Source organism: Schistocerca gregaria, chromosome 6 (genome assembly GCF_023897955.1).
Source record: "Schistocerca gregaria isolate iqSchGreg1 chromosome 6, iqSchGreg1.2, whole genome shotgun sequence".
NCBI classification, from domain to species: Eukaryota; Metazoa; Arthropoda; class Insecta; order Orthoptera; family Acrididae; genus Schistocerca; species Schistocerca gregaria.
The window spans coordinates 53,177,807-53,193,031 of record NC_064925.1 but is presented as its reverse complement, the minus strand read 5'-3'; the positions used below and the strand labels follow the sequence as shown (position 1 = coordinate 53,193,031).

General features: G+C 41.9%; 1 protein-coding gene across 1 annotated transcript in view; it reads left to right on the top strand.

Moving 5' to 3' along the window:
• The window catches only part of LOC126278950 (serine/threonine-protein phosphatase 2A 65 kDa regulatory subunit A alpha isoform-like), a 93,229-nt gene that overhangs the window by 25,359 nt on the left and 52,645 nt on the right, over positions 1-15,225 (top strand). The window contains exon 4 of the mRNA XM_049979227.1: positions 8,490-8,650. Coding sequence (XP_049835184.1) covers positions 8,490-8,650 — 161 coding nt within the window. The remainder of the gene's footprint in view (positions 1-8,489; positions 8,651-15,225) is intronic.

Sequence of the window (15,225 nt, the reverse complement as noted above, 5' to 3'; positions counted from 1 at the left end):
GAATGGCAGCTTGATTTAAGTGTAGAAAAATGTAAGTTAATGCAGGTGAGTAGGAAAAACAATTGTGTAATGTTCATATACAATATTAGAAGTGTAATACATTAAATAAATTAAAGGCAACCGCTCGCCTATGGCTGACTGATGTGTGCCATATAGAAACTCTTTAACAGGATACAGTATTTCATCTAGCTTTTGAGTTTTTACTCTTTTTCTAAAAAGTACACACATTCAGGCACCAAAATGCTCACACCTGCTGCCACAGCAAGACCGTACACTTTTAGATGTGCTGTATAACTGCAATTAAATGTCTGTACATAACATTGCAGAGTGATAGGAAATGGTATGAAAGCACATAAGGGTAGTAGTAGGGAAGGCGAATGTTAATCTTTAGTATAATGGAAGATTTTCAGTAAAGTGTAGCTTGTGAATAAAGAAGACCTTGTATAGTGTGACCCATTTTTGAATACTGCTAGTATGTTTGGTATCCCCAGCTTGTCAGATTAAAGGAAAACCGTGAAAGAATTCTGAGGGATGCTGCTAGATTTGTTACCTGTAGGATCAATCAACATGTGATTTTACAGAGGTGCTGCATGCCTGGAGTAGGGAAGACATTGTTCTTTTGGGTAACACCATTGACAAAATTTAGAGGGCAGACATTTGTGACTGGCAGCAGAACGGTTCCACTGCCACAAATGTCCCTTCTGTGTAAGGACTGTGAAAACGAGATAAAGGAAATTTGGACTTCATTAATTTGAACCCAACAATTATATATGAAATCCCCAAACCACCTCCCCTACCCTCTGGCTCCTACCCTTGCAACCGCCCCCGGTGTAAAACCTGTCCTATGCACCCTACCACCACCACCTACTCCAGTCCTGTAACCCGGAAGGTGTACACGATCAAAGGGAGAGCCACATGTGAAAGCACCCACGTGATTTACCAACTGACCTGCCTGCACCGTGATGCTTTCTATGTGGGAATGACCAGCAACAAACTGTCCATTCGCATGAATGGACACAGGCAGACAGTGTTTGTTGGTAATGAGGATCACCCTGTGGCTAAACATGCCTTGATGCACGGCCAGCACATCTTGGCACAGTGTTACACCATCCGAGTTATCTGGATACTTCCCACCAACACCAACCTATCCGAACTCCGGAGATGGGAACTCGCCCTTCAGTATATCCTCTCTTCTCGATATCCGCCAGGCCTCAACCTCCGCTAATTTCAAGTTGCCGCCGCTCATACCTCACCTGTCTTTCAACAACTTCTTTGCCTCTGTACTTCCGCCTCGACTGACATCTCTGCCCTTACTCTTTGCCTTTAAATATGTCTGTTTGTGTCTGTGTATGTGCGGATGGATATGTGTGTGTGGGTATTCGAGTGTACACCTGTCCATTTTTTCCCCTAAGGGAAGTCTTTCCGCTCCCGGGATTGGAATGACTCCTTACCCTCTCCCTTAAAACCCACATCCTTTCATTTTTCCCTCTCCTTCCCTCTTTCCTGACGAAGCAACTGCCAGTTGCGAAAGCTCGTAATTCTGTGTGTGTGTGTTTGTGTGTTTTGTTCATGTGCCTGTCTGCCGGCGCTTTCCCGCTTGGTAAGTCTTGGAATCTTTGTTTTTAATATATATATACAAAGATTCCAAGACTTACCAAGTGGGAAAGCGCCGGTAGATAGGCACAATGAATAAAACACACACACAGAATCTGGAGCTTTTGCAACCGGCGGCTGCTTTGTCAGGAAAGAGGGAAGGAAAAGGAAAGTTGAAAGGATGTGGGTTTTAAGGGAGAGGGTACGGAGTCATTCCAATCCCGGGGGCGGAAAGACTTACCTTAAGGGGAAAAAAGGATAGGTATATACTCGCGAGCGCCCACACACATCCATCCGCACATACACAGACACAAGCAGACAAATTTAAAGGCAAAGAGTAAGGGCAGAGATATCAGTCGAGGCGGAAATACAGAGGCAAAGAAGTTGTTGAAAGACAGGTGAGGTATAAGCGGCGGCAACTTGAAATTAGCGGAGGTTGAGGCTTGGCGGATATCGAGAAGAAAGGATATACTGAAGGGCGAGTTCCCATCTCCGGAGTTCGGATAGGTTGGTGTTGGTGGGAAGTATCCAGATAACTCGGACGGTGTAACACTGTGCCAAGATGTGCTGGCCGTGCATCAAGGCATGTTTAGCCACAGGGTGATACTCATTACCAACAAACACTGTCTGCCTGTGTCCATTCATGTGAATGGACAGTTTGTTGCTGGTCATTCCCACATAGAAAGCGTCACAGTGCAGGCAGGTCAGTTGGTAAATCACGTGAGAGCTTTCACGCGTGGCTCTCCCTTTGATCACCCTGTGGTTAAACATGCCTTGGTGTACGGCCAGCACATCTTGGCACAGTGTTACACCGTCAGAGTTATCTGGATACTTCCCACCAACACCAACCTATCCGAACTCCAGAGATGGGAACTCGCCCTTCAGTATATCCTCTCTTCTCAATATCCGCCAGGCCTCAACCTCCGCTAATTTCAAGTTGCCGCCGCTCATACCTCACCTGTCTTTCAACAACTTCTTTGCCTCTGTACTTCTGCCTCGACTGACGTCTCTGCCCGTACTCTTTGCCTTTAAATATGTCTGCTTCTGTCTGTGTATGTGCGGATGTGTGTGTGTGTGTGTGTGTGTGTGTGCGCGTGCGTGTGCGTGCTCGAGTGTGCATCTGTCCTTTTTTTCCCCCTAAATGAAGTCTTTCCGCTTCCGGGATTGGAATGACTCCTTACCCTCTCCCTTGAAACTCACATCCTTAAGTCTTTCCCTCTCCTTCCTGAAGAAGCAACCATCGGTTGCGAAAGCTAGTAATTCTGTGTGTGTGTGTGTGTGTGTGTGTGTGTGTGTGTGTGTGTGTGTTTTGTTCATTGTGCCTGTCTGCCGGCACTTTCCCGCTTGGTAAGTCTTGGAATCTTTGTTTTTAATATATTTTTCCCATGTGGAAGTTTCTTTCTATTTTATTTACATCATCACTAATTTGAACCCAACAATTATGTTTGTTATTGTCTCTGTTGAATTTCGAAATCTTCTCTATCATCTTACTTTCTCTTTTCGTTTGTACAAGTAGTTTCACTTTGTATTCATCTTCCTTTTTTCCGTAATCTACCATACATTTTATCCTGCCTAATTATACTCAATAATATGTAATTTACTTCCAAACCATAACCTAAAAATTTTTAACACTTTCAACATAATCGCTGCTATAAAATCCACTGTTCCAAGTTTACAAACATTTCGTGTAAACTCGTGAATACTATTTCACAGCTTCAGTTCCTTTCACGCATTAAACAACCATCTCAGTTATTTCCAACAACTTTCGTTTTATTTCCATTCCCGTTTTTCGCACATAACCGATCATTTTTTAGCAGCTTCCCACAGGTTTACACGTTATTATCTCTTCATTAAACAATTGTTAACCTCATTCTCATAACCTGCCAGTACACAACCAGTCCTTTGAATACATTTACACACACATTTTTCGAGATTTTATTCGAATTTTTTTTTTCTAATTTTATTTTTTCGGAAATTATTTTTTCGAAACTTTTTTTTTTCTTTCGAAACTTTTACGAAATTTTTTTTCGAAATTTTCTTGAATTTCCCCACCCTTTAACGTGATCTGGAGACAACATAACTACCTAACCTATGCACCCATTGCTGTTCACCAACCTAAGTTCAGCACAGGATCAACATAGCTCATCTCAAACCATCACTTTTTCGACTTTTTTCACACCTTTATCTCTCCCTATATAAATTTCTATTTACTTTCACTTTAACCTCATATTACCCTTTCCACCTTCTAATACCATGTCAACCTCACAACGACCCCATTAAATTTTATTTACATTCCCTCCGCAAACATGCCTTCACCCTAGCCAGATTACGCTCCCATATTTTATTTACTCAGGCTTGTCTGACATTTGGCATTACTCCCAAAGGCCTCACACTTAAAGTTCCCATCTCTGGCTGCAATCCTTCTTTCCATCAGTCCTTATACCAGTTCCAAACAGCACAATCCATAGCCCTCACCCGCCTAATCATTCACCTATACATCGACTCGGCCAATGAACACACCCGTCAACTCCTATCCCAAATCAAAGTCCTCAATCTTTCCTCTCCCACATCCACACCGGCTGTACATAGCATCCTCCTACAGGCCAACCGCAAATTAGAACAACATGCCACCCTCCACCTCAAAAAACTACCCAATCTCCTGGTTTCCCACCTCCGGAAAGGCAACTCACTCGCCCTCCACAACCTTTCCAACAAACCTCAACCTCCTCTCATTGCACACAGACCCAGTCTCTCCCATCTACTCACTCTCCCACTTCCAGCTCCACTCCCCCCAACACCTCAAAATTCTAGTCAACACAATCTGGAACCACAACACCCCAATTTTAACCTTTCCTCCAAACCCCTCTCCCAATCCGAAACCTCTGTCCTATCCAAAGGCCTCACCTTCAGCCCTACTCCCAGGTTCAACCAAACTGCCCTTGTCAAATATTTACTGTCCTACACTCGTAGTCTCTGCTGGAAATATCACTTTGCCACGAAGAAAAATAATCCTGATCCCACTCCTAATGATCCAACTCCCCAAGACACTATCCATATTGAACCCTGCCTGCAACAGTTCCGTCCTCCATCACAGCGGGACCCACCTCCTCTTCCTCAAAATCACCCTCTCCAAACCTTCCAGGAATTTCTCACTTCCAGCCTTGCCTCTCAATCTTTCTTGAAAAACCTTAATCCTACTCCCAACATCACCACAGCCGAAGCCCAGGCTATCCGTGATCTGAAAGCTGACCGATCCATCATCATTCTTCCGGCTGACAAGGGTTCCACAACTGTGGTACTTGATCGTCGGGAGTATGTGGCTGAGGGACTGCGTCAGCTTTCAGACAACTCTACATACAAAGTTTGCCAAGGTAATCCCATTCCTGATGTCCAGGCGGAGCTTCAAGGAATCCTCAGAACCTTAGGCCCCCTACAAAACCTTTCACCTGACTCCATCAAATTCCTGACCCCAACGACACCTCGCACTCCTACCTTCTACCTACTTCCTAAAGTTCACAAACTCAAACATCCTGGCCGCCCCATTGTAGCTGGTTACCAAGCCCCCTCAGAACGTATCTCTGCCTATGTGGATCAACACCTTCAACCCATTACATGCAGTCTCCCATCCTTCATCAAAGACACCAACCACTTTCTCGAACGCCTGGAATCCGTACCCAGTCTGTTACCCCCGAAAACCATCCTTGTAACCATTGATGCCACTTCCCTATACACGAATATCCCGCACGTCCTGGACCTCGCTGCAATGGAGCACTTCCTTTCATGCTGATCACCTGCCACCCTTCCTAAAACCTCTTTCCTCGTCACCTTAGCCAGCTTCATCCTGACCCACAACTACTTCACTTTTGAAGGCCAGACATACCAACAATTAAAGGGAACAGCCATGGGTACCAGGATGGCCCCCTCGTATGCCAACCTATTTATGGGTCGCTTAGAGGAAGCCTTCTTGGTTACCCAAGCCTGCCAACCCAAAGTTTGGTACAGATTTATTGACGACATCTTCATGATCTGGACTCACAGTGAACAACAACTCCAGAATTTCCTCTCCAACCTCAACTCCTTTGGTTCCATCAGATTCACCTGGTCCTACTCCCAAATCCCATGCCACTTTCCTAGACGTTGACCTCCATCTGTCCAATGGCCAGCTTCACACATCCGTCCACATCAAACCCACCAACAAGCAACAGTACCTCCATTATGACAGCTGCCACCCATTCCATATCAAACGATCCCTTCCCTACAGCCTAGGCCTTCGTGGCAAACGAATCTGCTCCAGTCCTGAATCCCTCGACCATTACACCAACAACCTGAAAACAGCTTTCGCATCCCACAAGTACCCTCCCGACCTGTTACAGAAGCAGATAACCAGAGCCACTTCCTCATCCCCTCAAACCCAGAACCTCTCACAGAAGAATCCCAAAAGTGCCCCACTTGTGACAGAATACTTCCCGGGACTGGATCAGACCTTGAATGTGGCTCTCCAGCAGGGATACGACTTCCTAAAATCCTGCCCCGAAATGAGATCCATCCTTCATGAAATCCTCCCCACTCCACCAAGAGTGTCTTTCCGTCGTCCACCTAACCTTCGTAACCTCTTGGTTCATCCCTATAAAATCCCCAAACCACCTTCCCTACCCTCTGGCTCCTACCCTTGCAACTGCCCCCAGTGTAAAACCTGTCCTATGCACCCTCCTACCACCACCTACTCCAGTCCTGTAACCCGGAAGGTGTACACGATCAAAGGGAGAGCCACGTGTGAAAGCACCCACGTGATTTACCAACTGACCTGCCTGCACTGTGATGCTTTCTATGTGGGAATGACCAGCAACAAACTGTCCATTCGCATGAATGGACACAGGCAGACAGTGTTTGTTGGTAATGAGGATCACCCTGTGGCTAAACATGCCTTGGTGCACAGCCAGCACATCTTGGCACAGTGTTACACCGTCAGAGTTATCTGGATACTTCCCACCAACACCAACCTATCCGAACTCCAGAGATGGGAACTCGCCCTTCAGTATATCCTCTCTTCTCGATATCCGCCAGGCCTCAACCTCCGCTAATTTCAAGTTGCCGCCACTCATACCTCACCTGTCTTTCAACAACTTCTTTGCCTCTGTACTTTCGCCTCGACTGATATCTCTGCCCTTACTCTTTGCCTTTAAATGTGCAGGTGTGTGTGTGTGTGTGTGTGTGTGTGTGTGTGTGTGTGTGTGTGTGTGTGTGTGTGTGTGTAAACCTGTCCTTTTTTTTTCCCCCTAAGGGAAGTCTTTCCGCTCCCGGGATTGGAATGACTCCTTACCCTCTCCCTTAAAACCCACATCCTTTCGTCTTTCCCTCTCCTTCCTGAAGAAGCAACCATCGGTTGGGAAAGCTAGTAATTCTGTGTGTGTGTGTGTTTGTGTGTTTTGTTCATTGTGCCTGTCTGCCGGCGCTTTCCCGCTTGGTAAGTCTTGGAATCTTTGTTAGTGATGACATTATCTTAGCTTTTGGAACTATTATATCCCTTTTTGAGCAATATAGAGAAATAGGTCCGGTCCGTAAGGTTAAAAAGGAGTAGTAGGAACCTCCTGTAGTGAGGTGGTCCCAGTGACCTGCCTTTCCTTCTTGAATTCCAAAATATAGTTTTTATCAAGAGTACTCAACATCTCACCTCCTAAATATTAGTGCTGCTCAGAAACTCTCTCCCATAATTCATTAGTTTTATTGATTGTATTTTAGTTTAGGTACAGATAACCTTTGGTGACCCATGGGCCTGGTTCACATACTTTGTGGGCTGCTTTGTCACATGATGTGGCAGCAGCACTTCTGGCACATGAAGTAAAAACTATAGCATTAATGTTTCTAGGGTAAGGCATGTATATGAATGGCACCCCTTTTCTGACACACCAAGCCAACAAATTACATCTCAAAACATGTTTTTGAGAGTACATTCATTTATATTCACTTATTATTTTAATATGTTTATATTTATTTACCCATCATGTTTCTTTACTTCTAGTATTTGACAGTAGGTGTCTTAAAGCTTCTGTTGCAAAACTACGCAACACCAAAGAAACGATGTACATGACATACAAATAAATGTTAACACCTGAAGATGGTATGCTAGACATCTTGAAATGTCACCATGGAGAAATAAACACCTATAAAAGCAACTGGTTGCAGCTAATTTGTTATAAATTACCTTCAGTTTAAACAGTTACAGCACTCTAATACATACGCAATGAATAAGAATTATTTATTTTTGGTAATGCGAGAAACAGTAGAAAAAGCAGTGAGGTAGGCAGTTCCAGTCTAGTGGTTAGGAGTAACTTGACTATTTGTGGCCAGAGGCACATCATTGTAGGGTTTGAAAGTTAGTGTTTTAAAATCCACAGACATGAGTAACAAGAATTTTTTAAAAATATTTGTACAAAAATACTGTTGGTGCGTTATTGGGAACCCATGGTTTAGTTGAACAGTCTTGTTACAGATCATGATGTGGTACAGATAGTTTAATTTTTTGTTAATTGTGTGACAGCATTTAATGATGCAGTTCTCAAGTTCTCTTTAAGTAAAAATATTTATTGTAACTTTGTTGTTAATAAAATTATTTTGTTCAATGTTGGAAAGCAAGGCGTAATCAGTAACAGCTTGAAAACAACTGGATTTGGTATATATTTCAGTGTTACTTTGCTATGCCTTGACATAGCCTCAGTTTGTTGAGTACACAGAAGCAAAAGTTTAATTTATGTAATATTTTTGCATAATTATTCGCATTAAGTAACAAAATTTGCCTTCCTTTTTAATTAGTTAGATTTTTTTTACACATTATGGGAAGCACAGGGTCATCAGCTTTAAAATAGAAATGTGATATTTCTTTTTTCATTTCTGTGCAGCGGATCTACGCCATCATTTTCGTAACTTGTGTCAAGATGATACTCCCATGGTACGACGAGCGGCTGCTAGCAAATTGGGCGAATTTGCGAGAGTGGTTGAAGTGGAGTATTTGAAATGTGATCTCATTCCAATGTTTGTGAACTTGGCACAAGATGAACAGGTACTCATTTTCTTCATATATATTTTGAATTATTTCCTTTTTTGCAACTTAGAAATTTTTTTCTGCAATATGCTCGTAATATGAAAGCTGTAACTAAATAATACTTATATGCAGACAAAATATTGTCTTGACTACACAATAAATTAGTGCAGAATTGAAGACCAAATGGAAATTCCAATTTTGTTAGGCTGTCACACTTTTTTTTTTACAAGACAAATCAATGAAAATAATAGCCAAGAAATGTTTTGTGAGTTTTTATGTGTGCAGTGACCTGTTTTTGACCATTAAGTACTTACTTAGGTTACGGCAAATTGGAAACCACAAAAAAATTTCAACATATTTTAGTTTGAGAGAATTTTTGTCTTCTTTTGTATTAAGGAGAGCAAATGGGGAGGAAACCCTGAATATGAGTGAGTTTTCAGTTGGTGTAAATCCAGTTGCCAAACTAGTTTCCAAGATTCCGTACAATTTATGCTAAAGTTATGTATAAAGGACGAATTTCCTAGTGTCATCTGTTGACATCAGTTGAGATCCCAGATGATATTACTCTTTTATCTTATTATTAGCACAATCTCACCATCGTATGTGGTATGATGGTGCAGAAAGTGTTAAACTACTTTGCATGATAAGTATTGTGTATAGAATGTAGAGTCAATGGCACAATAATCAAACATTGACTGGCATTGTTGTTTGGCAGTAACACTGCGTACTGGCACTTCACCCTGTGTGAATGTGTGTATCGTCTACATAAATAAATTGCTTTTTAGTGTTTGGTGATTCTCTTCTTTTTAAAGTAGTTCATTTTAACATCTTTTGTAATGCAGTTACACTAGCAAAATAATTATGTTTAAAGTTCAACAGTGTGCAGCAGGATCTTTGAATTTTCCATGGAATTGATATTCCTTTGTGCTGTCCACAGTATTGGAGAACAGCAATGTAATTGCACGCTTATGTAAGTGGATTACCCATAAAACACACAATCTAAGCAATTTTCGTATTCTTACACACACATGTAAACTTGTATCATTTCCATGGCTTTTTCCCCATATCTTCATGGGGTCGGCATATTAGTTATTGGATTTGACAGTATTAGTGGGGGGAGGGGGGGGGGAGGGAGGCTGAGTGCCCTTCCCATCCCCAACCTTCCCCCTCCCTCTAGTCTTGCTCTTCTGGTGGTAAAGAATTTATGTATCCCACTTGTATGTGTGTAGTAGTGTTATCCAATGTAAGAGTGTGTAAATGTTTTCTAAAGGTTTGAAAATCGTGTAACTGAAGTGGGATGTGGTTACTGGCTTAGTATTCACCTATTCAGATGTGGAAAACTGCCTAAAAACCACATTGAGGCTCCCCAGCACTCTGGCCCCTACTTCTGAGTTACCCATGTTGGCAGCACTTCTTGACTCGAATTCTGGAGTATTTACTTCATCGTCTTTGGTGAAATAATTTCAGAAAACTGTAATTTTGTATTTGTTTAAATTTGTAATGCTCTTTTGTTGCTTCTGCAACAGTGTTCTTACCTGTTCTGTATACCATAGGGGGCCAGTTCCGTCTCTTGTTAGTTTGGTATAAATCTCTTTGCTGCCGATACTATTTCATTGAATTTGTGCCATATGTGATGAATATTTTGTTAATGTGACAGGCAGATTTGTCAGGGGCTGGTGTGCCTCCCCCAATCTCTGAAGCAGCATACTAATGCAAGCATCTTTGTGGGTTTCACACACACACACACACACACACACACACACACACACACACACACACACACACACACGGTGAGGAAAGTTCTGACAGAATGAAATAATTTAGGAGGAAAGGAGACCACTCAATCCAAGTCCAAGTTTAAACATTTGGACTTGTCTCTCATTATCCTGATCTCTTCAGTGGAAACACATCTTTGCCACCAATCCATCCTGCCAAAGCCAATTTAATGCCAACATTGAACCTTCCCTCTCCCTGTATATACAACCATCTTACGGTGATCCTCCCATCCATGCAGCCCATGGCCACCTTCCGAAACTTCCTTACCTCCAACTTGGCTTCACCATCCTTACCCAGAACACTGACCTCGACCACTCACAGCCTCAATACAGATTCTGACCTGACCATCTTCCTTGTAGACAAAGGCTCCACCATCATAGTGAATTAAGAGTGACTACCTGACAGAAGGTGTATGCCAACTGTCCTGCTGCACGTACAAGCACTGCAATAGTGATCCCATCCGAGAAGTCCAACAGAACCTCCAATCCCCACTGAAATCCTTACGCTGTTTGTAGAACTTTCCCCCGAGACCATCTCTCTCCCCCCACCCCGCACATCCACCTTCTACATGCTCCACAAAATTCACGACCCCCAACAGTCCTGGACACCCCATTGACCTGGTCATTATGCTCCCTCTGGAAGAAATTTCACTCTTGTCAACCAGCACCTCCAACTAATTGTCTGAAGTCTGCCTCTCAAACAAAAATGATAGCCTCTTCACTGACACTCCACCATACCCACTCACATTTCCACCTGGATTCCTACTTATCACTGTTGATACCACTTCCCTATACACCAATGTCCCTCATGCCCATGACCTTGCTACTATTGAACTCTAACTGTCCCTTTTTCCTTCAGACTTCTGACCCATTGTCTCTCTCTTGTGCAAACCTTTTATGGCCCTTCTAAAAGAAACGTTCGTAGCTGCCCAAAACTCCAAACCCCTTGTCTGGTTCAGGTTCATTGATGGCCCTTTCCTGATGTGGACTGAAGACCAAGACACAACCTCAGCTTCTTCCACCTGCTTTACCTGGTCCTCCTCATCACAACAGTGCCATCTTCATAGACATTGATCTCCACCTCTCTGATAGCTGCAGTTGCAAAAATGCTCTCTCATACACCCTGGCCATCCATGGATGGCATATTTTTAGTGATGAGAATTTTCTTGCCCAGAATGTTGTCGGTCTCAAGAGGCCTTCAGAGATAGGCACTACTCCCAAACTTAATCCGCAAGTTAGATTTTGTGTGCTATACCCCACACTCAATAATCCTTCCATCACCCCCAAAAACCAGATACAAAGGAATGCCTGCCTCATCATTCAAGATCATTCTGGACTAAATTGTTTCCTTTGTCAGGGCTTTATCTATCACCACCTCCAGAAATGAGGGGCATCCTACCCTAAGTACTTGGTACCCCTCCAAAAGTGGTGTTCCATCATCCACCCATCCTGCACATCATCCTGGTCCATCCCTTGTGCCACTCCCATTCCCTGCCTCTTGTCATAGGGGTCATATCCATGTGAAAGACATAGGTGCAAGACCTGACCAATTCACTAATTTTTGAGAAACTTTCTCATGGTGAACAGTGGTCTGGCAAGAAGTACTTTAAAAATTAACATTGTGTTTATTTTTAAACTTCCCAATTCACCTATCTATCACTTTGTATTCCAGTCTCATCATATGCTTATCTGATCCATTCCTGGAGGCACAGCCACCTGTGAAAGCAACCATGCCATATACAGACTCTGCTGGAATTACTGCACAGCTTTTTATGGCCGCCTAACAACCAACCAGCTGTCGAGCAGAATGAACAGCCAATGCCAAACTGTGCCCAACAACAAAGTTGACCAACCTGTGCCACAACATGCAGTGGAGCACGACATTCTGAACTACATGGATGGGAGTTACCCATGCAACACACACTTTGCTCTCATAAACCTCCTTGCCCCAATCTCCACTAATAAATTCTCCACACTTATCTACCCAACAGCTTCTCCTCCGGTGTCCAGGTATCACTTGCGTAGTCCATGCTCATGCAATCATCCCCCCTCCCCTCACATTTGTAGCCAAAAAACCTGCTGCCTCCCTCTGAGTTACCCATCTTCAACCTCTCTTCCTGTTTACAGCCTCTTTCTCTCTCTACCCACTCAGCCAACACAACTGCCGCCCCTGCTCCTCTCAAGGTCACGTCTCGAACTGCAATCATGGTGTTGGGTGTGCAACTGACATAATATAGGGGCATAGGTTTTGTGTGTGTGTGTGTGTGTGTGTGTGTGTGTGTGTGTGTGTGCAAACATTCAATACAATAGTAAGTACATAAAAGAAGAATTTGAGTAAATGTTAATTGCAAAGTTGAACTAAAAGAGCACACTTGGAACACTTGAAGTCTTTGCAAGTATAAATAAAACATTTGACCTGATGGAAAATTATCCTGCTCAGCTCAGATTTTTGATTTAGTATATTCTTTCACCTAATTTTGACAGCAAGTAGTCCATCGTAGCTGTCTGTAAACACATTTTCTGCTGTTCCATCTGTGCTTAAACTACAAAATGTAGTAAGAGCCAGGTTGTATTCAAATGTAGCTAAGTGACCGGCTTAGTTCATGCAGTGACTGGGTTCACACACAGCTTCGATAATGTGGTACTTTACACTCTTCATGATCAGGAAAAAATAACTTGTAAATTGTTCATGTTGGTGCATGTTCGTTCTTGTGCTGCTTGAATCTGATAATCTGATATACAAATAAGATTTCCATTCATGAATTTACAAAATTTTCAGTGTTGAGTGCCATATGAGTATGTGTACCACATATACATATAATATAGTAATGTGGTGCAAAATACCAATATTACGGTTACTATATTCAGCTTGACAAATTATGAAATTGCTTCACTGTCCACCGCTCGTGACAGGCAGTTGTGTTTTCATAGTGAATATTATCAAGCCAATTTTGCTGTACTTCTAAGAATGTTGGACATAATTTGAAAGAAATAATCACACTTTGGAAACTTAAACATTGTCTGTTTGGAAACATACAGTTGTCATGTGAGGAGGGATAGTAAATTCAACAAACTTAAACTTCATGTCATCATTGACATGTTATTAGTAATTCACTAAATCAGTATACTGTGACTTACATGTGTTTTATTTTCATACTGAAACCCAATTTCAATTTTTTAAAATCTGATCTGTTGTTCTACACAGTTCATTCACAACAAACAAAAATAAAAATAAATGTACCATATTTACCCCAATAAAAGACAATCATGAAAATAAGATAACTCCCATTTTTTAAGAGTCTCCTCAAGAAAAATTTAGTATTAACATATTCAGATTAATCAGAAGTACCATCTGCGTTAGCAACACTAAGTATCTGCCTGAGATGTCAGCATTATACCTATTTTAAACACAGTAGAAATAAAATAATACGAGATGGTTTACAGTAATTTTTATCTTCACTACATTTTTGCTTACAGTCTGTCATTTGTGGTTTCAGTATTTTATCATTGTCGTCCTATTAGCACAGTTGTGAAATTTATACCTTCGTTGTGACAAACCTCTCGCCATTCCTTCCAAATACGTTGCAAATATGAGGTGGTTATAGTGGAACCAGAGACCGCAGTTCTTTCTTACTGAATACTTATCAGATGTCAGTTCTATACTGATGTGAAAATGTTACAATGTTTCTTGCTTTGAAACCTATTGTCTGCCCGCCGTTCTCTCATTGAGTGCGCAGAAACAGCAGCTGGCACACCCCATTTCGTACCAGTTACACCTCATGGTGAGCATCACCAACGTTGTTGTGTAAGTACACCATTATACCCTATCTAGAATTTTACCTTCTCCGGCATAAATGTCTACTGTTGTTGTGTATTTGTCCAATTTTAAAGCATTTCAGATGGATTCAGCCAAACAGCAGCAGTATGTGTTTCAATTGTTGGCAGCATGACATAATTTGCTGGCTATTCACGAATCCCCTCTTCACACCCATCCAAGTTCTCAACCAAGCTGGTGTTGCTGTTCCCCCCTCTAACCCTTCTGTAATGCTATCCTTAGCAACTGTGAAACATGGACTAATATCTTCTAGGGTACAGGTCATACATAACAGCACAAACTAATACATAAATAAGATTGCAATCACAATGCAGTAAAAATCTCAAACTTCATTCCATGCTCTTGTGACAGCTGTTGGTACAAGCTCCACATCAGGAATTGTTGCTATAACTTATTGTCTTGGTAACAGTTATAGTCAGCTTAATATGATTTCTTGAGACATTTAATTCTGAATTCATTTTCTTTCATGTTTGTTATGAATGTCACAGTCTGTTCTAATGATGATGGAAAAAGTATTAATATTTTTACCCGGTATTTTAGTACATGAACAGTGACTGCATTTCTTATTTTCAACTAACTTGACTCATAATCAAATAAAACATTTACTTGTGGTCAGAATCGAGTAATGTTTTTTGAAGAGCAACATTTTCATGTTTCTGTATTGACTTTATTTAACAAGTGTAATAAATGTTGGTTTAGAGGATCCACACATGTCAGAGAACTTTTATTGCAAACCAATTGAAATAAAGCAAGAGTTTGTAAGATAATAGCATTAAATTCTATGTTCTCCATTGTTTAAAAAAATTGTCAAATTTTAAGCACAGCAGTAGATTGCTGTGGTGTTTAGTTCATAGTCTCTTGCATACAAGTTGCACTAATGCCACGCAAGACAAATGTCAGGTGATTGGGCAAGATCAATACTGTATAGAGCTTTTTTGCATGTCGGGAACTCTCCAGCCTCTCCAACCTTTTCAAGTATGAGT